This window comes from Psittacula echo, assembly GCF_963264785.1.
Source record: "Psittacula echo genome assembly, chromosome: 2".
Lineage (NCBI taxonomy): Eukaryota > Metazoa > Chordata > Aves > Psittaciformes > Psittacidae > Psittacula > Psittacula echo.
This window is the reverse complement of record NC_137737.1, coordinates 98,753,517-98,778,717: the sequence shown is the minus strand read 5'-3', so window position 1 is coordinate 98,778,717 and position 25,201 is coordinate 98,753,517. Positions and strand designations below refer to the sequence as shown.

The following is a 25,201-nucleotide window of genomic DNA, read 5'->3' as shown; positions in this document are numbered from 1 at the left end:
TATTTCTCTTGTTTCTACTAAAAAAGTGAAGACTTCCTTTGTTGGGATCAGGTTGGAGAAAGTAGCCCTGTTACAAAAAAAAAAAAAGGTCCTGAGAGTAAAACATAGAAGCCTGTTTTTTTTCTCTTAGTGTTCAACTAGCTTTTCTTTTCCTAAGCAAGAATAGAAGCTTTTCTCTGGAAGTGTTTCAATTTCCATATTCACATACTATTAATGGTGCGCAGTCAAGAGCAAGAGCACTAGAAATGCAAGTGGTCCCCAAACTGTAATGAAACAAACCATTGCAGAATGACGGTCTTTCTCTTTAGTCCCTTTAATCCTTCATCAAGCATTGCTTTCTCAGCACCAAATGCCACCTTTTCCCCGCACCCCCCATTCTTCCTCTCTCTGTTGTTGATTCTTTTTTTTTTCCCTTAATTTGCTTTTCAGCATGACAGGCAGTGGCAGTTTCATTAATTAATACTTCTCCAGCCCTCGAATCCACTGCTGTTTTTCAAATGTATCAAATAGTCATTGTGAGCATCAGGGAGGTTTTTGTTACAGTGCTTAACTTCTTCATGCTGTCCAAATCACATAAAGTTTAATTTTTCCAGTGTCTCAAACTTCTCTTGATTAATACAGATGCCTTGTGCTGCCACAGTGCTTGCCAACTCCACTGTTTATTACAAAGGAAATAAGGAACCATGGGACTGATTAGTACGTCAATTTATATATATCTTGTGTAGCATCTTCATTTATTTTAAGATGATTAACAGCGCAGAGGCACCCCCTCCTCGCAGAGCTCCGGTCTCAGTCTCGCTCAGTGGCTCTGGGCGAGGCAATGGCTGGCAGGGAGGGAGGAAAGGAGGGAGGCTGCTCTGCAGACAACGGGCAGCTGCCCGTCACGGTGGGGGCTCCTCAGCTGGGGCTCTAGGTTCCCTTCCGGAGACGCAGCGTGTGGGTGACCTCCGCACTGCCGTGGTCTCTCCCCTGCAAAAAGGATGACACAGGGAAAAGCTCATTCTCGCCTCTGCTCCCAGGCGCAACCCTCCAGCAAGTCCCGCTGGCATTTGTTACCCTGTATTAGCAACACATACGTTTCTTTTGGCTCAGTGCATCAGGAGGTTTATGGGGCTTTTTTAAGCATCTCCAGTCATCTATAGTCGTGTCAGGCCTATAAACAGGCCCTGACGGACTAGGGAGAGAAAGCAGCAATGTCTGATGGAGCAGTTCAGAAAAGGTTGCCGACAAGGAGGGGAAGAAGAGGCCTCCAAAAAGCAGAACTTTGTGCTACCCAAAAGGGATTCATAACTAGATCAGAGTTTTAAAAAGGCTGAAGTTTAAGGTCACAGCTAAAAGAAGAAAAACTGAATTCTTCTGCAGGTCTGTCATATGCTAAGGCAGCTTCCTCTTCTCCCCCTTGTCATCTTCCTTTTTTTTTTTTTTTTTTCGATTTTCATGAATAATTACCACGTTGGAAAAAAAAAGCAGGGATATTCTAAAAATCAAGTGAAATTAAAGATAACATCATGAATAAGTGGGAGCCTGCAGCTCCCGAGAAAAGCTTTAAAATGACATTTAGAACATCACTGTCAGAACAATGCAGTTTACAATCCTGATCCTGAAACAACATGGCAAGATTAATCTTACATAAATGCATTATCCTTAAGCTAAAGTCTTGATGAAGTGAAACAGACCATTTTAAATTAATGCAACATAAAATACGGCACCCATGTAAAATCCAAGGAAGTTTCAAGCTGTGCCTATGGCAGCCCTTGAAATAGCTAAAGAAAGCCCAGCTCTGGTTGACATAATGTATTAAGTGCATCTCTTTTGTTAATAGATTTAGAAAATTCCTAATTAAACCTGGCCCGAGATTCATGACATTTACCAGTCAAAGTTTGGTTTAAGTCGGAAAGATTTGCAACAAAATTAAAGAAAAAAAAAGCTGCTGTACAGACTGCAGTATATTTGAAATGTAGGAAACAGTAACTGAATGAGAGATGTGATAAAACTTCCTTAGTTGGATGCTGAATTTCCTGCAGTAAACTAAGAGAGATGCTTTACATTTTTGCACGGCTGCATCATGCCTGAGAGACAGAGCCACAATTCCAGGAGGAGGCATTCATCATTAAAACGTCTCTTACCGAACCAGCTCTATGTACATGGGGGAGCGCAGCAGGGTTTTGCAGAGCCGGGCGAGCAGGGAAGGATGAGGGGAGGGGATGGCAGGCACTTTGTCCCAGTTTCCCTGAGCAAGAACTGTAAAAAGGGGTGTAACTAGTGGCACTTTCTGGGGATAGATAGCCTGTGGGGTGCTGGATGACAGAGGCATATCCTGCAGGTCTGGACCACACAGCACCGGGGACCATGAAAGGGCTAATCCATCCTCTTCCCACCTGGCAGTGAGGCACAGAGGGGCCGAGGGTGGCAAGACCCCTCTTATGTATGGCTGCACTCCCAGTTTCACAAGGAAACAGCACCTGAGCTTCATGAATGCCAAAACATACCCGGTGGCACACACCCTTCTACTTGCAGCAGCCCCAGCAGGCAATCAGGTTTTGAACCAGCTGAGACATAGCTGGATTGAATTCTTTCTGAAGTGAAATGATTGCCATTCTAAAAAGAAGGCTTTCTTCACTTTAAGCATTTTAAAGGAGAAAAGCAGCAGTTCTTGAAGTGAAACCTATAGCTTCCATACCAACAGCTCAGCTGCTTTCACACCTACTTCTAGGGCTCTTCAGCAGTTAACAGGAAAAAAACGCAGTCTGTGCACATGTCAATATATTAGAGATAGATTACTGCATGACATTGAAATAAATTGGAGTGATGGCTTTGGAGCACAGATGCCACTCCAGTTTGCTGGCAAGGGGAAAGTGTTGGGACAAGAACTACAGCTGCTAATCCTGTCTATAATGCTCCTAAACTAATGGACATACAGCACATGCATATTACTGAAATGCCAGTACAGCAGCCTCCATGGTTCCTTGATTGTTTGCATTATAATCTCCATATGTATGAACGAGACAAATTAGGTTGCCATTTATTTGTTCATTATCTATTATTTTGATTAATGGAATTCTTGTTCTCAGAATAACTATTTAAAAATAACATTTGCAATAATGAGGACTGAACTATTAATCATGATCTTCAGAAGAAACTCTAGAAGGAACCGGGGCAAGGCATTTCACACAAACAAATGTCATAAATCGGGCTTCTAACAGACAGTGCTAGAATTTCAAATGCAAAAAAGAAACAACCCAACCAAACTCAGACACCAGTAGTTTAAATAACTTTTCGATTTGTTTGGGGATTTTATTTACTTTTTTTTTTCCTCTTCCCTTCTCTCCAAAGTTGCTTTAGGACAAGGAGGGCTGCAGTGATGCTGGACTGTAAAAACAGTAGAGGTAACAGATGCCCCCAGCCTTTCTCCCAAGCTTCTTTACAATATATATGTGGTGTACATATATAATATACATATACACATAGTGTTTTCTTGATGGTTCTTTCCAATCTGCCTATCCTCCAAACTCTATGCTATTTCAAGTACTGAACACTTCAAATACTATTTCAAAATACTTGCAGTTGAAAAAATTAAGGCTTATGAACTCCTTAATGAAGGTGGTTTACTCCTGTCACTCAGGATGTACTGCACAGCTCTCTCTTCAGTGAATGAGGCTCAAGAACTGTGGTGTCCAAAGCTGTTTCACAGAAAACAATCATTACTGCCTTCTGGCAGGAAGAAAAGTTCAGCCAGAGATATCCATGATACCAACAGTTCAGTTTTCCTGGCCTATAGCTTTAAATTGATTTTCTGTGAGTAAAAGGGTATGTTTGCAGAGAGGGCGTTTTGGGGTTTTTGCTTGTTTCAATTGCACAAAAGGCAGGGAACCTCATGTCTCCAGTTCCAGCATTGCAAATACCCTTCATGCAGCTGCCAATTAGACAGAACTCTTCCTTGTCGCTAACCAATAAAACATGCCTTTTGAACACCCAATTACTTGTCCTTTAAAATTTTCAGAGCATATTGTTTGACACAGCACTGACAGAGGATAAACTAAATTCCTAAAGCAGGCCAAGCTCTTGCATATTTTTAAAAACACATGAGTTAAATGCAAGGAATTTTTAAAGATTGCTACGACTGCTGTCACCATTTTGTAGAAGCAGGCTGGAGAGTCACTTGGGAACTGGGCTTCCAGCTGCAATGCTGCAGTACAAGGCAATGTCTCTGAAATGACCCCATGTTTTCGGAGAGCTTTGCTTTGAGAGCTGCAGCAGCTTCGAGATACAGGCAGTTACAGGGACTGTTCTGAAAAGGAGCCAGCTTTTGTCTTGCCATGTATATGCAATTGGGAGTGCACTCCTCGAATTCATGCCTACTAAATCAGGTCTTTGGATGCCGCTCGGTGTATTCCAAATTAAGATACATATTCATTGTGGATAAGCAAGTTTAATCATGGATATATTGGGATATTTAGCATTTATAAAAATATTCAGAATATTCAGTATGTTTAATATGGCAGCATTTCAAGAGAATCTACATGACTTTTCACAGATTGTATTGACTCAGGGTATGTAATGAGCACTTTTTATTCTATAGACAAAGAAGAGTAGGAAATACTCCAGAGTTCACGGGAAATTAATTTCATGTAAAAATGTCTTTTTATTTAAAAAGCACTCAGGTAGAAGTAGGAAATAATGTTATGGAGGAAATGAACATCTTATTTCCCACACTTTGTTTATATTTCATTGGTGCTGATAACAAAGCCCGAAACACAACTCAGTGCTAATATTATTAAGATGGGCTGTGTGAACACCTGCATATTCTGTTGGTGGTTCACCACCCTAAAGTAGGTTTCCTATTTAGACACCTAAATATAGATTTAGCTGGCTCACGTTTGAAAAAGCCTGGCTGTAGACCCTATTTTTAATGTGCAGGATTAGAATTATTCTGTGAGAAAACTGCTAAATAATGTAGCACTGTTGTAAGCTATTATGCTGGGGGGATTTCAAAAGCCCTAACTAACATTCTTTCATAAAGGAAACCTTCAGAGATGATCTTCTGGTTGACTACAGAAGGAAATGGGGCAACTGTGAAGTACTTATGTGAATATTTTTACTCTTTAGCAGACAACTCAGGGGAAGATCTTTTACCTGTGAGGAGGAAGCTTTACATAAAGTGAATCATTTCCACTTAGCAGCAAAAAAAAAAAACACAACCTTTCATTCTCAAGCTACTGCATGTGGTTACTATTGTTTCTTGCTTGAAGCATGTGCATGGCACTTCCATAACTTGAACTGACTTTACACTGTAAACTCTCAAGAACAGATCTGTCCCCAATTAAGAAAAGAAGTGAAGACACGGAGTGACAATGTTTAAAGTGGCAAATCACAATGTTACCAGAGTGCTGCAGGCATCTTTCTCTGCGAGCTAATTTCTGCGCTTCTAAAGGCTCCTACAGCTGCAGGTAGAAATGAGTGTATTCCCTCTCTAACGTGCAGGGACTGTGCAGGTGGAGTCTTCTGGGGAAGCGCAAAGCTGCTCGCGATGAGAATGAGCAAAACAGCAGACAAGTGAATAATCCTAACTGACACAGATGCTGACAAACCAAGACAAAGGCTGATACTGAGGAGCACACAAGACAAAAGAAAGGGAACTATCTCCTGGAGAAGTTATCATATTGCAGCTTCTGTAGAAGAAATACTGACTGGCAAGAGACGAAGCGATTCATGAAGCTAACCCCGACTCAGTATTCTGCTGTACTGAGAGACACTGTAATTTAATCAAATACTTTGAAGACAGATTGACATGGACGGAGACTGTAAGAGCAAGCTACATTTGCTGTCGAAGAAGTTAGTCAATAAATTCTGACATGGCAGTAGCGTACAAAGACAAGATTATGAGTAAATTTATTGTGCAGTAGTATAACCTGAATTACAGAAAGAGTCCAGGACTCGATGTGGACTGAGCTGTCAGTGGATAGATACAGTCATTTCAGAATTTTTTAAGTTTGATCTTACGTTGTCTTGTAGAGGGAAAAAAACCCAGATGCCTTCCGAACCCAACCACAACTACACATGAAGTAAAACCATGAGCATGAAAAGATGGAAGAGCATTTTAAAGATGCTTAGGTTTCCTAATTCTACATTACTAAACCAACAAGAACCAAAGATCAGCTGAGCTAGTTTCTAGAGTTGCAGTGTACCACTCCGTCACATACTGCTATTGAGAGGTATGCCCTTGCACAATTTAATCAAAGAAGCATCATAAGATCACTTTCATCTAGTTCTCCAACTACAACATAACTTTGCTACTACTGTTCCACAAAAGCAAAGTAAACACCACCCACAACTACTGAAGTGCTATGTCATCTTGAAAACTTTCTGAGGGGAGCTGTTGGCCACTCCTATCGCCTGATGGCAACTCAAGTACTCCTGTGGCAGCAGCTGGGTTCCTCATATGGCCTTGGGGCCAGAAAGATGCAAATGCAACAGAAGAAGGTGCCCCATGAAGTGTGCTAGAGCTTGCAATGTGGTGGTGCACAGTGAGGATATTTACTGAGCCAGCAGAAACCAACTCCTAAACCTCATGAAGGCAGGACTAGCATAAAGATGCATTCTCCAAGCATGGCTGAAAACCATCTGCATTCATTTAGGAAGAAACAGGACAGAAAAAGTGCTGTAGTCAAAATTAAACTAAAAACGTGGATGAAAGGAAAAGTGAGTTATGCTGGAAGCACTTCCACAATGGAAGAGAACTGCCCATGAGAAGGTGTGCCCTTAAACCCACCTGCCAATCTGTAAGATGAAGTGGGAATGTCCAGTTGGAAATGCTGGTTTCCAAAGATGTAATATACAGAGAACAAATTCATTTTAATGGTGTTCTATGCAACAACTTGGTCTTCTACAATTCAGAGTGCTGAGAAGTGTTTGTTAAGACTGAAAACTCTACACTCGAAACAGGAAAGCACACCACCCCACAGAGTCCACAAAAACTGAAGGATGAGAGCCTTTCAAAGGCCAAATACTGGATATCAAGGTACAAATACTCCAGAAAAATACAGATTAAGCTTTAATGGTACTGCTGCAGTAGAAAATGTGTTAAGTTTTAAGAGCAAATTGTATCTAGGAATTCTTTAAGTACAATCTCACTGTTACGTACCACCCAGTCCCCACTAAGCCACCAACATGTCTATTTAAACACTAACTACCTGCTTTACAATTAACTGACTCTCTATATAACAGACTTTGATAAGACACTTAAATACATAAAAGCTAAAAATCAAGCGACACTGTTATTATTTATACATGTTATAAACCAGTCAGTGCTTTCTTTACTGATGAGTATCACTGTGCAACTTTTTCCCAGCTACCACATTAAAAACCAAACATCCAATTAATTGTAAAACATACTTGTTTTGGGGCATCTGCGGAGGTGGTGTGAACTTCAGTACCTCGGAGTCCATTAGACTCAAATACCACTGTGGGAACAAGGGGGCTTGTTAACAGATGAACATTCAAGCTTCGTTAGTGTGTGTACATTATTTGAGACCATTACAGATTAATCACGTTCAAAAAAAGACACCAGCTACTAGCCTGTGGCCGGAAAATACCAATTTACCGTAACACTTACTGTAAGAGAGTGTGCTAATGGCAGCCTAGGGCCACTGCCCTTTTTAATTCAGACCTCAGCGCTGAAGAAAGCAATCACTGACAACATTAATTATCAGTGTACGTGTAAAGGGACCCTCTTCTTGCATTACTTACCATTTGGCCTCTGTCATTTCGCATCAGATTGGCTTATGTATGCATCATTCACACTTTTCAGTAGGAACCTGCTAGTCTCACTGTCTCATGCAGTGCTCGGAGGTCTCCTGACACTGGTGGTTTTAGCCTCCTGCAGCCTCAATCACAGACTGTGCCAGGTTAAAAATGGCTGGTAGGGATTTCCCATCTTAGGGCTGACCAGTGTGTGGAAAAATCTCGTTTCCCGCAAAAATGTTCCTGTCAACAGCAATGATGAGGCTTAATAAAGCCTTCTGTTGTGCTGAAAAGGGTACTTTGATTTCAATTTGTGCTGGTGGCAACAGAATTCATTAGCATATTCATTTCTGAGTACCCTACTCTCTAATTAAAATAAAACATTTGCAAACAGACTTATCTCAAATGAATTGTGATTTTATGGAATTCGGGCAGGGATCAGGTAAGCAATATCGAAAGAACAAGGGCAATAGTCATAAAAATAAAAAAGCTGTCTATTAGATTTAGGTACCGGAATTACTTAGGTTAACGTGGTATGTGAAATGTAACCTTGGCATTCTGTCAGCCAGATCTGAAAGCCGGCAAGGGAGGAAGCAAGAGTGAGTGTGAAAAGGTACCTGCGTGGGACCTCTGATGAGTCCTGAGGTGACTGGGTTGGGTAAAGCATTTTCCACATTCTCTGCAGACGCAGTCTCCTTGGCGTGTTTGTGTCCTGAGCATCCCTGTAGTCAGGAGGGAGGGAGAGAGGGAGGAGGGGTTGGAGGGGAGAGAGGAGAGAGGAAAGTTGAGAAGAAAACATTATGCCAGAAGAAAACATCATTAGTATGTCTAATGTGTCATTATGTGAGGCTACCTTCAGGCCCTGGATGACAACTGTCAGCCTTCATCTAGGCACTGGCTGACAGGCCAGGCACACACAGGACTGCAAGAATGCATAAATTACATTGAATTAAAAAATGCTCCCCATGATGTGCCCGCACCAGGACTGGCATGTCAGGTGTGCGCTTTTCAGAGCAGCTGGATCCACTTCTCAGCCATCACCCAGCTTTGTCAAGCAGTACATCAGGCAAATCAAAGTGACTCCAGCGTGGTGGAGACAAGTCACATGGATAATAGGAAGTGAGTAGGACCAGAGCCCGACTGTCCCCCCCGGGCTGCAATACCTCAGAGACAAATGCAGAGTGAGCGGAGCCATCGCAGACTGATCAAACCTTTCGCCCCTGCCTACCTGCCTGCCGGTGCTGCTTTGACCCCAGACCTCTGAGGCACAGACGAAAGACATCTGTGAATGAAAGTGTCATTCCAGACATTTTGAGCTGGTAGCAGCGCAGCAGCCTTCCCCCAGCCCTGGGTAAACATGTTTTCTAGGCCATTAGCATTTGTGGAAAACCGCTCAAACCTCTCCTTTTTCTCCAAAGGTCAGTTTACAGCATCTGACTTAAAGGGCTGGTCTTTGTCTTTTTGCTGCTGATCAAAAAAGACACATTTGACTTTTATTGGGCATTTTTATTATTAAAAAAAAAAAAAAAAAGGAATGTCTGAACCTCGTCTTTTCTATTTTGGTAAAACGCCCTCCTCAGAAGGAAAGAGTTGATGTTTCCATTTGCCACTGGAATACTTTGGCTTTTAAAGAAATTCTTGGGGTTGTCAGTGGAAGTGAAGTTTCAGATTTTCTTTCCCCCACCCTGTTACAGTATTTAAAAATAACAAAATTGTGAACAAAACAGTTACAACAAACCCACCTCCACCCCTCCCACCCCCGACTGAAAAATCAACTGCAGGATGCCAGAGGATTCATTCAAAATACAGATGCTGTGCCTGAAGGTGAATAGAAAAAGATAAGCTGCCATATACTTTGCTGGTATGGCACCAAGGGTCCTCCGACGGTTTTCACAACAGCATATATTGCAAAGAAATGTCTGGCTGCGAAAAAAAAACAATCCACTCACACATATAATTTTTTTCTAACAGCACCTCCTGCAGATGGCAGCACAGTCTGTATAATACAGCTGAAACACACTCACTCCTGACAATTAAGCTCCTGGCAGTCAAATGTAAGAAGATGATTTAGGAGCAAATCCAGATCACGTATACACACACAGACATGCACACAACCCCTCAAAAACCCCCCAAATCACACCAATTTCAAGAGAGCTTCACCATACTATAATGATACAGATTTGCCTTGTAAGGCAGTCAAGATTAAAGCAGATTTTCTGGTCTGTTACAAGCATTTTGTCCTCACTGGTCAAAACTACAGCTGCAAGCTTGAAAGCAAAAAACTGAGTGAAGCATGTTGAAGGACCAGAAGTGGCCTTTGCCGGACATGCAGAGCAGGGCTCAGCTAACTCAGCTATCAGCAGAGCAGCCCCAGTGAAGCCTGGGAGACCTCGGTTCCGCAGATGATTTTTCTGCCACCTCTGGAAAGACATTTAATCTCTCTGTACCCCAGATCTCCCTCTGTAGAAGGTGAATACACTTGTCTCAGAAGTCATCACGGCCCCAACCCAACAGCTTTCAGTGGAAGCACTGCTTCCACTTGAATCCCACACGAAGGAAGGTTGAGGATGCTATTGTGAGCCAGCCTACCTTGTACAAACTCTGAAGGTGGTTAAGACTTTCATCTAACCCCTCCCTAGCACTCACTTTATGGGAGCTATTTAGGTGGAAAAAATGGGTTGCTTCCAGGTGCATTTGCCATTGTTGCATTTCCTAAGGAGCACCATCAGGCTATTGAGAGTTCAGAGCTTTGAGCAAAGGGCATCACTGCCAGAAGGCAATACTCCCATGAGTCATCAGTCAGGTTATCCTGTATGTGAACAAAAGAGGGTGGATGACTATAGGTCTTAGCAAATTAAGGTAAATGAATGTGACTGTATGAATGGGAGCTCCTGCAAAACTGATGCTCAAAGCTGGTCTCAAAGGAGCCCCAGGGAAAGAGCACATCTGCTGCCATAACCCATCCTTTCCTAATATGGTGATTCATGTATATATCACAAATAAAACAAACAACCACTATGAAATACAACAATAAGATTCTCTCTACAAGCTTTCGGGAAGACTGGGCAGTGTGAAACAAACCTAGCCTAAGTGCAGCAATCTTTGTGTTTGCGGCCGTTATCATAACAGTACATACAACTCTCTTTTCCAAGGACACACTGGAATAAACACAAATGTAAAACAAAGGATCCCAGAAATAAATCCAGTCACTCTAAGGGAAGTTTAACACTGTTCTACTAGACACTAAAATATTCTAGTGTGATCCAAGATGAGGTCGTATAACAAACACTTGAGTAAAGTCCATTGGGAACCTTCAATTGGGGAAAAAACCCACAACAAATAGCATACCTAAGTGGGATTTCTGTTTGTCCTTTATGTCATGATTGCCATATGCACATTGCCATATTAAGACTAGATTGTATGATGCATACTGACTCAGAGAACACACAGCCCTAAACTGCGACGTCTCAGACAAAGTACATTTATCCTCCTCTATTTGCAGTTGGTAGGATCTCAGTCCTTTTGCCTGCAGCAGCTTTTTATTTTAGTGCTATGAAAAATAGCCATCATGTCAACTGGTTTGGAGAACCATCAACAACCTGGAAGTTGTATATAAAATGAAGACAAGATACATAAAAAAAAAAAGAGGTTTCAAATTCCGAAAATTTGACTGCTGTAAAACACATGGAATGAAAGAAGAGATTTCAAAGCAGAGATGGGCACTAAATAACTTCCAGTTAAAGTGTCTCTGGAAATCACTGCCCAGCAAAAACATTCTGGCAATAAAAAAAAACTCTTTTAGAAAGCAGGTAAACAGAGACCTCCTTGGAAACCCTGCCCAAACAGTCCTCATGGTTTTTATGGTGCCTGCATTCACTAAGCCACCTTCTAGTTCCTGGCTTTTACTGTTTCTCTCCATCCTTCTTAATACAGTTTGGAGCACACTGGAACAGCTAGATTTCTTTGAGCAGACTGACAAACCATAGTATTAAAGAACATAAAGGAGGTGCCAGGTGAAGGGACTCGAAGTGGAACAACTAACCAGTGGTTTTTAGAGCAGGAAGTGGAAACTTGAGGCAACATTCCTAGGCACTGGGATGCCAAAAGCAAAGTCAGCTAAACAAAATGAGGAACACTGACGCTGCAGTTTAAGAAACTGAGCATCTCCATCTCTGCTTCCTTAAAAACCAGGAGCCTGATGTCAGTTATAATCATCATGCAGCCTCTAACCACCTGTAGAATGATCTACTCAGTAAGTAACACAATGGAGTGGCTGAAAGATGCACCTCACGGACTATTTCAGGTAGATTTTGCCTTCCTGTCTTCTCCAAAAGGCCTTCCACCAAGACCTGACCAAACACGATGGCCCCTTCCTTGCCTCACAGCTGCCAGAGTGGACAACTTGCACACACCTTCTGGGCAGTAAACCATACCTGTCCTCATGCTACCAGCTTCCAAGCGTCCTGGATTTTGTCCCACTTGCAAAATGGGGTCACAAGCTCCATTTCACACATGCTTTCAACAAAACAGAGAGCATTATGTCAGGTGAGGACACTAGAACACTGATCTGGAACATGTGCTCTTTCCATGTGGAGTTCAGTATTTGAACAACTTCCAGAAAGAGAAGCGTGTAAAAGAATGGGATAGGTCCCATTCTCCCGGCTCCCCCTACATACACCCATTTAAGAGCAATAAATCAGCATGATTTTCAGGTTCCACTTTAACAAACTAATTCTGGCAGATCATCAGAAAAGTATGGTTTCAAATGCAAACACATAGTTTCCAACCCCCCCCCCCAGTCTTCTTTTTACATGGCAGTTAACTGCAAGAAACAGAATGAGAGCTCTGGTACTTTTGTAGTCCCTGAACTTTTAAACTGGCACAACTGTCTTTCCTGCTTCTGTGTGTTTGGTCCTACTTCTTCTTAATTTGAAACATACAAACAGATCAAAAGAATCATTTGAGAAAAAGGGCTGCAGTCTTTCATATGGGCAAGGAAGATCTTAAGACTTTCGTCAAGAAAGACAAAGGACACTGACAAGTGATTATCTCTGTTGGAAGACTTGTTTGCAGACAAACTGAACAAAACCTCCAAAATAACATTAAAGATAAGCCCCAGAGGATGTTTATTTTGCCCGAAGCGAAAAGATGATGATGTGTGCCAGCACCAGCATATCAGGGGGATCTTCATGTGACAGCATCTGTGTAACTTTAGCCTGCTTGATGTGAGGGGACAAAGGAACAGTAATACTCCAGGTGGAACCAGATACATTTAACCTGTGACAGAAATGTCACACTGTGCACAAGGGGGGATGCTGCAATATTAGAGATCAGTAAACAAACCCATTCAAGCCTATCCAGAAATGATAAAACCAATGAACTTGTAATCCAACCGTTAAAGGGACAGAAAGAAGAAACTGTGAAACAGCGTACCATGGCTCTTAACAAAGCAGGAACAAGCAAGCTGCATCCTCAGCTATGGAAGAGCTTGTGAAAAGTATCTTACCTGCATGATCCAGGACAGGGCTGTTGGCACCACAGGTTTGGTACAACGAAGCAAGGTCCTTTGGAATGTATGTTTTAAAGATATTTAAAATGTCCAAACGTTTCTCGTGCCCATCTGATCCCAAATCCTGTTTGCTGGAGTGTAAAGCCGGAGGAACTCCTGCAGCACTAGGCTGGGGCTGCAGCAGCGGACTCGCTCGTGCTACAGCTGTGCAGTTTGCCAATGTCCTCATCTCATTCCCAGCCTTCATGTGAGACTCCCTCTGAGGCACCAGTGGCTCTTCATGTTTAGCATACTGCTCACTTTTACACAGAGGATGATACTGTGGTGGTGGGCTGAATTTGGCCTTCATGGAGTCAGATGCACAGTGCTTACCTGGAGGGGCAAAACTACTACTTCCTTGGGGAACCACATACTTTTCAGCTTGCTTACTGTTGGTGGGCTGTGTGCTAGGCCTGGATATGACCGTTGGAGTAGGTGTTACACTTCTGCTACAGGCTCCCATTTGCATGAGTTTGGAATTTGCTTCATATTTACTTTTTTGTTGTGCTGTTATGCTGTATTGCTCCTGGGAATGGTTTAACTTGGGCTGTCTGTACCCATCCAGACCTGATAAGCGTGGACCAAAGTGGCTGAAGGCATGACCATCCTTTGACTGATGCGTATTCCCAGACTTCCCAGTCATCCCAACAGAAAGAGAGCTGCTTTTGCACCCTGGCGATGCACTTGGCACTTGAGTGCGCGTAAATCTAGCTATGGGCAAAGGCTGGCATTCCTTACCACCCAGAACAGGAGGGGGGCCAGTACGCCCACTCCTAGCCAGAAAGACCAGGTTGTTTTTAATACTCTTGAATCCATTCTGTTGAACCCAAGGGGGGACCATCAAATTACAGCTGATTTTGTGCAAAATTCTTTTGTGCATCCACAGGACTTCAGGGTAGTAGGTCTTGTGACTGCAGAAAGGACACGGGTAGACGATTAAAGCAGCCTGCAAGGATGTATTCAGATTTTTATTGCATGAATTATCCCTTGTTGATTTTTCACTCAAATCGAGTGGAGCTACCTCTTGAGCTTCAGCACCTCTTTCTATCAGAGGATGCTCCTTGTGCAAGTCCAGCAAAGTTTCTCTAGCACAACTAGTCTGCACTTCAAGTGATGCTTTCAAGTCCATGGCCAAGTGTGAAGATGTCTGTCCCACACCCGAAGTAAAGCCAGCAATGCGACTGGAACAAGGAAGCCCCTGGTTGTAGTGAAATGCTGGCATTTTCATGTCTGCAGAACTTGTTATATCTTGGTATTTTGATAAGGGCTCCCTGATGACACTTTCCAGTGCTGACACCAGGGAGGGAATCTCTGGTTTGGATTCCTTGGACTCGTTTTCTCTGGTGTTGCGGCTTCCCAGCTTCGGGAGTTCATCCAACTGAGATGTTACCATCGGGGTTTCCTCTTCAGAAAACTTGCAGGGGTATGGCTTTTCATCTGAATGGGAGAAACAAAAAAACATTGCTGTCATTTTATGCAGAAAGGAGCCCAGAAGACAGAGCAGAATTCAAGATTAGAATAAGATGATAGCAGGAGAAAAAGCAAACTTTGCTATTAGTATCATAATGACATGCTACAGACTAAAAGTACTGCATAAGCAAGAAAATCTTGAAATAAGGCACAACGATTCAATTTACTTTTAAAGATGACTGTGAGGTCTGGATAAACTCTCTAATGCTTCACATTCATGACTTTTTGAAGAAAGAACAATTCAATAACATACCCAATGTTAGAATTCTGGGACTGTGAGAAAAATAAACAAATACGCATCCATTTAATGCTTTAACATAATGGAGCCAGATAAGACTGAGCTAGTTAAAGGTCTGGCAGCACTTCCATTACAACCCCCTATTTTCAAAGGCTTTATAACTTAGCAATAAAAATTGGCCCCACACAGAACTCAAGCGTATAAGCAGGTACAGCATACAGAATAAACTGCTCACTGAATAGGGACCTTTGTAGTGGCCAGGTATAAAAGATGAGTTATGGAGGATGTAAATTCTGAATTTTCTGTTTATTAGTTTCAAGCAGATACTTTTTTTTCTCTAACATATGTTTATGTTTGAGTCAAACTTTAGGAAAATGTTATGATCACTTGCTCGATCCACTGAGAGATAAGGAATTCAACATTTTCAGCCATGCTGATTACAGAATTCAAACCATTTTGATTCTTCTCATTTTCTCCTTCGCTTCTCTCAAGAGCAAATACATCTACCTAACATGTCCTGGAAATGGAACATACTAGGCATTGATTAAAGCTGTTTAGGGTGAAAGAGAAGGATTTGTTTTGCTGGGAGCTGGGCTACCTCTGCATGCTCTCTCAATGCAGATCTCTCGCTGCTGATGAAGCTGCTGAATCCCTCCAAATCAGTTCACAAATCAATTCCACTAAGATTTTTGTCACAGCAGTAAAGCTTGCTGCACGAACCCATTTAACATGTAATCGAATTGAATTGTCTGACAAACTTTCAGTTTCAATTAACATGCAGCTAATGAGCCACTACCAGGCAAGTGGCATGCTCCAGCTAAAATCTCACCAGTCCAAAGTGATCACTGCATCCCTAGGAGAGGTAAGAATGGGAAAGGAGTGAACTGCTCTAGAGCTGCATATCCTCTTGCAACTCAGAAAAGCCAAGAAAATCAAGCACTGTTTTGTCAGAACAGAGAAGTGCCATGGGCATTATTCTGAACAGCAAAATTGAAGAAGCTAGTCTTCAGCTGGAATTCCACTGCAAATAAAGTCTACGTAGCCTCACCTTCAATTCAAGCAAAAAATTCTTAGGCTCCTACTTAATTTGAGGTAATTAGGTTAAAAATAACCCCTAGATGTGTGGCCTTGCAGGGTTGAGTGCTCACTCTGCTAAGACCATTTTCCTTTCAAACTCTCTAAGGAAGTAAATTCAGTGGAAAAAAAGAAAACAAACAACAACCCAGAAACTTGTTTTTCCTGTGTTGCAGGGGCAAGGTTTTGGGAAAGCACATACCCAGCCCTACTAGCCAAATTTACAGTTTGAAACAAAGACACTGCAAGCAGTGGTGAAATCTGACACTGCACATCTGTGTTATTTTCAAAGCACATCTGTCAAAGCCCAAAATATTTGTGCTTTTAAATAAGATTTTAAGGCTCCTCTTTATGATCACAAGGAGTGGCTCCTTTGATCATCATAGTAAATAATAAAGCAAAGCAAAGCAAAACCAAATTATTTGGTCCTAGCAGTACTCAGCAAAGACTGAACCTACTGGCTATGCTGAGCAAAGCAGGCAGAGCAGGTAGGTGGGGATCAGGCCTGCACAGCCACTCTGTACAGTCTTGATGAAGGAGTGCACATGCAGACACCCTCAACTCCCAGGTTGCTCTGCATACCCCTTGATGCTTTCTGACTTGGGTCAAAATCTACGTGAGGGGGCACTGCTTGGTCTTTAGGTCTGGACTGTTCAGTTTACATCTGTACTTGGAGAGAAGGAGGAAGCAGAGAGACACTACAGTCCCATGTGCCCCAACAACAATGGGTATAAAGCCTGGTACTGAAATCCCGAGGTGGCTACAGTTCTTTTAGCAGTATCGCTTTAGTGCAGCCATCAAAGAGAAAGGGATTTTCCAGGTGGAAAACGTAGCACAGAACAGGAAAACTATGAAGGCATTTCTGAGGTGTATCTAGGCCCCCAGCTGCCACAATGCTGAAGACATATGCTGTCAGTACAATATATGAAAATTCGTAAGGTTATGATAAAGCACAGCTTCTAACATCTCTTGGCAGTGTTTTGCTAGATTTAATTCCCCTAATGTCTCACACGAACAATATTGCCCATACCACGAATAATTTTAAAAGCTTAGACCAGGAGCCTTAGTAGCAGTATTTGTGCTAATTACTCAAACTGCACTTCTAGGAAAAAAAAAAAATGCCCCAAACAAAACCACATCCTTACCCCCCTTCCCCAAGATCTGGACAGGCTAACTCATACTTCTTCACCAGGACAAAGCACAGCCTAAGCTCTTCCCTAGCCCCATCCTGTTCTCCACCAGGGACCTGACACTCCAGGTACTAAAGCCCAGGCTGAAATGCTGCCATCCTCCCCGTCATGGGTGGTGATCTAGATTGGGCTGTGAGAAGGTAGCAAAATCCAGGGGGGATGAAGAGATGCAGGCAAGAGGAGATGGTATGCAACCCAAAAATATAGAGCCTTTTTAGAAAAATAGATTAAATTTATTTCTGCCTGCTCCGAGCCGCTTGCCCCAGCTGAAAGGGGGTAGTAACAATCCTTTTAAATCACTGGTATAAAATATTGCTCTAACCAGTGCAGTACAGGCATTACTGTCACCAGAAACTTTCGAGATTTTATTATGCCAAGGTCAAAGCAAAAAGCCATGAATGGGATGCCTTTTGCATGATCTCCAGAGACTATAACTCACATTCCCTATTGGCTAAGCATGCTCTCACTTTTTATCATATAGTCCCTGCCACCTTCTCACGTTTGTCTCAATTCCTTTGTTTCTTACCCAAACCAGCCATTTACCTGTTGTACTTCAAAGGGTAAGAAAGGTCCTTTCACCACATCCCTGAAATGGTAGCAGTTTTTCTGTGTCACAGATACCTGGCCAACAGCTGAACTGGAGGAATTTTACAAGGTGCCCAGCTAGAAGTGGTGGCTGATACCATCTTGTGCCTTCAGTTTGGCCATAGCTTCAAATATCAATGGCATTGCAGGACAGCAAAAAGGAACAGTGGGAAACAACTACACTGGAAGCCATGGTCTAGAAACACAGGAACATTCAGGCATTCAACCAGTTCTTCAGAAATACATCTAACTTCCATCACTTAGTTACCGATCTCACAGAGCCAGATAAAAGTGACTCCCCTTCTCCCCACACACACCTCTTTCTCTTCACTCTCGCTTCCCCTCACATGCATAAACTCCAGTTGCTTCATCCTCAGCTCTGTTTCTCCATAAAACCAAATTTCAGAACAGGCTGCACAGCTGTTTTAATTCATGAGGCTTCCTACAAAGTAAACCAGGCTACAAGTCTGAGGACAATGAAACTATGATTTCTATTCAGAGGAGCAGAACTGGCTAGAAATTGGCCCCTTTTCTGGCTAGCATTTACAGCACTATGAGTCAAAAGGAAAGGAGCAGATGCAATGTGTTTGATTTTTAGTAAACATTTGATAGTGATTTGCACTTTGAGATGAATGCTGTGGCTCAATTTGAAAACCGGCTGCAAATAAATCATAATAAAAGCAAAGGATAACATGGGAAGGAGGTGCAATGTTGCAAAGACCTGTATTAGGTCCTATTTCACTTGGTAGATTCTTTAATGATCCAGAAGAGACTCTAGACAGCATGCTAACTTAAATAGCCAGGAAACAGCATGTTGGAGGAACTGCAAAAATAATGGGGACAAGGAAATAATGCACAGGGACTTAGAGAGAATAGAAATGTAGTCTGAAAATAATCAAATGAGATTCATTCTGGAAAAGAAAGCAGGCTAAGATAAGTGAAGGGAAATGATCCAAAAAAACCCATGCAGTGGGAGGGCAAAATCTGGGAAGCAGCAACGTTGAAAATAACAGATGTTACAATAGACGGCAAGTTAAATGCAAGTGTTCTAGGTGAGGTTTTTCAGTTTAGCTTTCACAAATAAGAACATGCATTATAAAAATAAAACTACCCCTCTAAAGACATTTACATGATGGCCATGTTGGTCACATTATTTTATGTATATACATACATGGGGGGTGTGTGTGTATATATAAACCAAAATATATATACCATAGTAAGGGGCACTGTGTAAAAGTTGACAATAAGCACAATAAAATGGGACATGGCGGGGGGGGAGGAGAAAGGAAAAAAGCAGGTGTGCAGCAGAAAATCAAGGTATTTTATCCTGTGAAAAGAAGGTCCAACAAAAATACTCCCTGCTCCCAGAGTATCTGTGCAGATCTGCAAATACAAACAAGTCAGAAGAAGTTCAGAGAACTGCAACAGAAAAGTAACCAGACAGAAAATAAAGATGAAGAGTTAAGGGTTCCTCACATGGCTGAAGGAAGATTGGATTGTGACAGGTCAACGCCTGCAACCTCATCAGGAATGCCAAGTTCTGAAAGAGAGAATTACATCATCCTGAGCGCTGGTGTCTATCATGACCATCAGATATAAATTCATGTGAGACAATTCCCAATGAATAGGAAAAAAAACAAAGAAAAATAAACGTGTATTTGCAGCTTGCAAAATAAATGTCAAGAGAAGAGATGGAACATTGCTTGGACTGTAAAACAAGAATGGACAAAACATGGACTACCAATGCATGATAAAAATCCACCCTTTTCATGAGGAAGTAAAAAGCATGACTGAATCAGTCCTTCTCTTTGCTCTACCTGCACAGCAAACCCCTTGTAAGCTAACATCCATACACTACAACTGCATTGTAGATATATGCCAAAACCAGCCTTCCTTTCAAACTAATTCCTGATGTGGTTAGCTAACGAAAGGCCTCCTGGAGCCATCAACAGTGAGCCCGTGACCCTCCTAATGAAATTTAACTTTTTTTACTTCCACTCTTTTCTTCCTAAATGGTACTACCACTGTTGCCACGATGATCAGCTAACTAATGCTTGGAGCATAAATTCAACTTTTTTTACGATCATGCTGTTCTTCAGCTGTTTTTTCTTGCACAGTTGTTTTCACGCCTTCTGGAACAACAACAACATGCAGATTTATTCCAAAGTCCCATTTGCTTCACTCACTAACTTTACACCCCACAATTTATAACTTTACCCACAAGATACTTTTTACCTTTGCTGTTGAACGCTTAAAATGTTGTACCACCATGCCACACATGCAAACAGCTGAAGGGCCCTGTTATAGTGTTCATCTTCTTCCTTCTGCGGAACTGGGGTACACTGCAGGGGACGAAAGCAGGACAGGCCAGCCGAGACCACCGCTCCTAACATTCCCCAGTCACCATTTGACTAATCTCTTTAGCATTGTCCAGGAGGACACTTGCTGCTTGTGAAAACAAAACCCACTGGGCTTTTACAATCCAGGCAGCAAAAAACACGAACAGGCAACCATCAAACTAATTCAGTCAAGTTTGTTCAGTTCTGGGCTGCTCATGTGGAGGTGTCTGAATTATTTTAGACTACTGTTGTTCTTATCATCAGAGACACTGATTGCATTAGCTTTGCATTTTGGAAAAAATATGAAAGGTCACCAAAATGACTGGGGAAAAAGGCATAAAAATTTTAGTTGCTTAAATTTGAAACTTAGCATTTTGAGACGAGTGAAATACAAGTCTGAGAACAGTTACAGTACAGCACACAAAAGACCCCTTTCTATAAGGTATCCCCTAGCTCAGTAAAATTACAAATTCCTTTGCACAGCAGAAATGTTTAGAGTTATGTCTCACTTCAAGGATCGCTTTTTCCTTTTTTTTTTTTTTTTTTTTTTTTTTTGTCAAAAAGAAAAGGAAGACCTGAAAATATCCCCCATCCACAGATGCAAGCACCAGCAAGGTTACTGCAGTTTCAAGCACAATTATAGAATAGGCACCAACAATGTAACTGAGGAACTACATGCAAAAGAAAAGGGTACTGGATCCCGAGTCTGTCGGGCTGAGGTGCACACTGTTAGGTACCAGAGGCATGACGAAATACAAGACTGAAAGTTCACAGTGAACTTTTTCGCTCCATCTGCTTGCCTATCGTTTTTCCCTGAAGAATATTTGGTTTTGTTGTTACATAGGGTACCAATGCTACAGGGCTCCCAAAGGCCAACTGGCTGCAAGAGCAGCTTTACGTGAAAATTACTCCACTCTCCCCTCACAGAGGATATTTTCATCACCCTCAGCATCGGACAGATGCACATCAAGTGCAAAAAACCTTTGTGCTGAAGCCCAAACACAAACTCTCTTCTAGGGCCAGGTGCTTTAGGATCTGTCTCCCAGGTATCAGCCCTTCCAGAGTCAACACAGACTTTATTTGGAGATGAGAGAAGGAAAGTATCCACAGCAGAGCACATAATGAAATGAAAGTGCACGTGTGGGTAAAATGGCTGTTGCTGGCAGCGTGCCACGACACAACATTTCCAGTGTTCATCACATCTCTCTGCACCTCCTCAGTGGGGTTTTTTTGTAAGTCATTATATATATGGTGCATAGGAATTCTGGGCAGCGGCAGAGCTAGCGATGACTTACCAATCCTGTCACCTCTGTATTTCTCATAAGGGTCCAAGAGCATAATCTCTGCCCAGCAGCAGGGGAAAAGCCCCATTAAGTATATGTGTAGGCAAAGCTGTACCTCCTATTATCATAGTATTTTCAAGAGCCTTTTTCACCCTTCATCCACACTAGCTTGACCCAAAGGTAGTTAAGATTTCAGCTGGGCATTTGTTGGTTGAGAAGAAAGCTTGTCTCTTAAATAAAGAGCTGAGGGAAGTTGACATGGGTCTATCCAGCCTTACACAGCAAGGCTGCAACTAATGCCGATTCCTATACTGTCACCACATCTGTCTCGCAGTACATACACAGCTCCTTCTGAGGACTGAACTTCCCGGTCATACCTCACAGCCTCCCTTTGCCCTGTGAACTTCAAGTACATCCTGATGTCTTCTCATCTCACATAGGGCTGAGCTGTCCACGTTATGCATGGCTTTTGCAATTCTGTCCCCACCTTACAAAACTTCAAACCTGCCCTTCTTCCTTTAGGAAATGTAATGCCAAAGTGTGCAAGTGGATGTAAAAGAAAGGTCTATCACTCCCACTCACGGACTAAACTGGAGCAAAGGTACTTAAAACGTACAGGCACCTTCACAGTTCCACATCATTGTCTGAATTTCAGAAAGCGGTGAGGCAATGGTGAGTACTCATCTATAAATTATGGGTAAAATAGAGGGAGAGATGAATATGTACACAGGACCAATACAAGAACACTTGCAGTGACTGCTTGCCAACATGAAAACTGTACAATTTGGCATCGCTTTAAATGTCGCTGCTTGTAATACACTTAAAGAAAATTATGGGATATAAAACCCCTGGAATGCTCTGCAAAATTAGGAAGTGATTAGGCCAAATTTGACTCTAACACAGCTCTGTTGTAATTTCAGAGTTAACAGCAATACAGTATGAACTGGTCCAAAACGTAGGCAGAGTACTTCCAGTATGCTCTGTAGCTGCTAGGCATTTCTCCATCTGTGGCCCTGCCTGTGAAGTTTGGTGCAGGTAGAAGGAGGAAGAAGGAAGGATGTAAGACTATTAACACAGCAGGACTCATAATTAAATTTGAGAGGACTGGATTTGGGTAGGGGCTGCTGTGTTTTTTGGGTTTGGGTTTGTTTGGGGTTTTTATTTTAGTTTAAGGCAAAGAAAGAGAAGTGCAATTGGTTTTGATACATCAAAATGACTTGCAGGGATGGAAAATTATGAGTCAGATTTATTTCTTTTTTTTAAGCAAGTGGCAGCCTGCCTGCACATCCACTCCAAACATAGCCCCAAACAGTTGTAAATCTTCCTGGAGATTTTCCCTTTCGTTCCAACAGTCAGACTTGCCACAACGTCTGCTCCAGAGCGTCTTCTTGACCACCACCTGTTCCTCTTCCTTCAAGTGCATTAAGGAGAAAGGCTTTCCACACCAGGACTGTGGACTGGCAGCCACCCCATACAGCTTAACATTCCACATCCAATATTTCATTTCCCCTATCATTTGTTAAGCATGGGTAGTGTATTGCCATACATCATAAAGCCCTACTAGAGCTGCTCTGTCTAAAAACAGAGGGTACAGCTGTGCTGCAGGCTAGCATTCTGCAGAAATACCTAAGCTTCAGCCAGAAAGCCCAGCATGGTAACAGAGGTAGCACCGTTATGGAAATAAGGAGCTGTGCATGACCTAATTTGCCTTGTTGCTCCTGATGATGTCCATGCTACCATGGCTTGTGGCTCTCTTCAGATTTCAGGCAACCAAGGAACTCTCTACTGTGCATGTCAGTCACATCAAGTATGGTGGCAAATCACAGAAAGGTGAATTTAGATTAAAAGTATTACACATATGTAAAGATTCACTAGACAGTACTTTGACAGAAAATCTTCCTTCTGTTGGGTTTTTTTCAGGTTTTCAGAGGAAAGAGGACTTTGGAAAGAGAACGGAAGAAAATAGGGCTGGAATAGGAAAATAAGTCTGATCAAATCCAAGACAAAGCTGGACAGACTGAACTACCATCACCCTTGGTGAAGGATGACATTGCTGGATCATAACTATCACCATTACGTAGTGCTGCAAGGATGTGCTAGGCCAGATGAGGGGCTGAGCCCAGCAGGATGTGAGAGATGTGCAGTGTTCTCTCAAGGTATGAGAAGGGTCTAAGCTACAGATAGATCAGAAGTTGATTTGAACAGCTCTGTTCTGGATGGACTGAAGAGTAGCGGAGCTCCCAGGGAGGATGTGGCTGCAGGCATGAGGGCAGCCTGTGGCCACTTGACCAAGGCCACTCACTGAGCTGAACTACACCAAACACTGCACGTGAGCAGCCCTGAGCCTCAAGAGAAGGGGCTCAAGTTCCTGCCTGACAGACCCAGCTTCCCTCCATCCAGCCTCTGGCTGGCTGTCAACACTGCTTGCTCCTACTGACCAATCAGTGTAGGGGTATTGGCAGGTTGGTTAATTGCTAGGTAAGTAGCCTTTTCTTTACCCTTTCCTTTCTTTCCAGTGTCCTCCCTTGCCCCTTTGTGCAGGAACAGAGGAAATGGAAACAATAACTATGGGAGGCACTTCCAGCAAAGTAAATGGCCTTTCAGACCTGGCTTGAGACAACTCTGTTGACAGCCTTACACAGATCACTAAAGACATCAGCCATTTACTGGCAACTTCCATAATCCCCTTGAAGAGCTAATAGACAAAGCAGGCTGGAACCTACCACCACCAGCACGGCAGCAGAAAGGGCAGCTGCGTGCAGGCAAAATGTGCTCTAAAAGGGATTTTGAGTTTTAGCATTTTTCCTGACACTTCTCCTTTCATACAGAGAGGCAAATCTGAGAGCTCATGAGAGCACCAAAGTTCTGGGCTCACTTAAATCCTTACTTTCAAAAGACTTATTAATCTGGAAAGTGAATAAGTGGAACAAAATAACTTTTAATATGCAGTTTAAAAGATTAAGTGAATTCCAGCATCTATTCATCTCTGGTGCAAGAGGAAGCCTTCTGTTTTGGAAGGAAGTGGGATGAGAATCATCCCACGGTGCACGATGTAGCTCAAAAGGTCAGAAGACAAGGGAACGTCTCAAAGATGTCTTGAAAAAAGAACCAGCTGTAAATGTGTTTAAATGAATTTTTCAAATAAGAGAAACATTGTTATGCTAAAGGAGAATGGGGGAGAGAAATCAAATCCATTTGAAAAATGGCAGTAGCAACACATCACTTTTAAAATAAGCTTCATAGACAACGAAATAGCAATTCTGCACCTGTGAGTCATGATTATTTATATCACACAATCATTTTAATAACAGCTGCGGAAAATGCTAAAACGTTATTAAACACTGAAAACTCACTATTGCATACAGCACACAGAAAGCTTCCCAACTTTTCCAATTGGCACCAAGGCTTAAGCTTTAAATGCAGCAGAAGCCCAAGAAATGCTGAAAAACACTGCCACAGGCTGGCTCAATTTGGAATTTCTCCTTTTCAAATGGATTTAAAAAAAACCTGAAACAACACAAAGAACCAAAGCAAACCACACATCCAGAACGGCTGCAAAGTACTTCAGGTTCTACTTTTTTTTCCTTTCTCAAGCCCTCATTCTGTTACCTACCTTACAAGCAAGTAGGGAAGTATGTTTGTAAGGGCAATTTACAAACTTGGTTTGACAGAAAAGAGGTTCTATGCGTGCACCTGCAGCAGCCTGCAAACACCATTTTGGGCAAGAGGCTCAG

General features: G+C 42.3%; 1 protein-coding gene across 1 annotated transcript in view; it reads right to left on the bottom strand.

The window, feature by feature from the left end:
• Window positions 1-909: 909 nt before the first annotated feature.
• ZNF516 (zinc finger protein 516) overlaps window positions 910-25,201 on the bottom strand; it is a gene marked incomplete at its 3' end in the record, with an annotated part of 56,350 nt that continues 32,058 nt past the window's right edge. The window contains exons 2-5 of the mRNA XM_080639432.1: window positions 13,247-14,725; window positions 8,358-8,462; window positions 7,393-7,460; window positions 910-969 (exon numbers count right to left, since the gene is read on the bottom strand). Coding sequence (XP_080495558.1) covers window positions 910-969; window positions 7,393-7,460; window positions 8,358-8,462; window positions 13,247-14,725 — 1,712 coding nt within the window. The remainder of the gene's footprint in view (window positions 970-7,392; window positions 7,461-8,357; window positions 8,463-13,246; window positions 14,726-25,201) is intronic.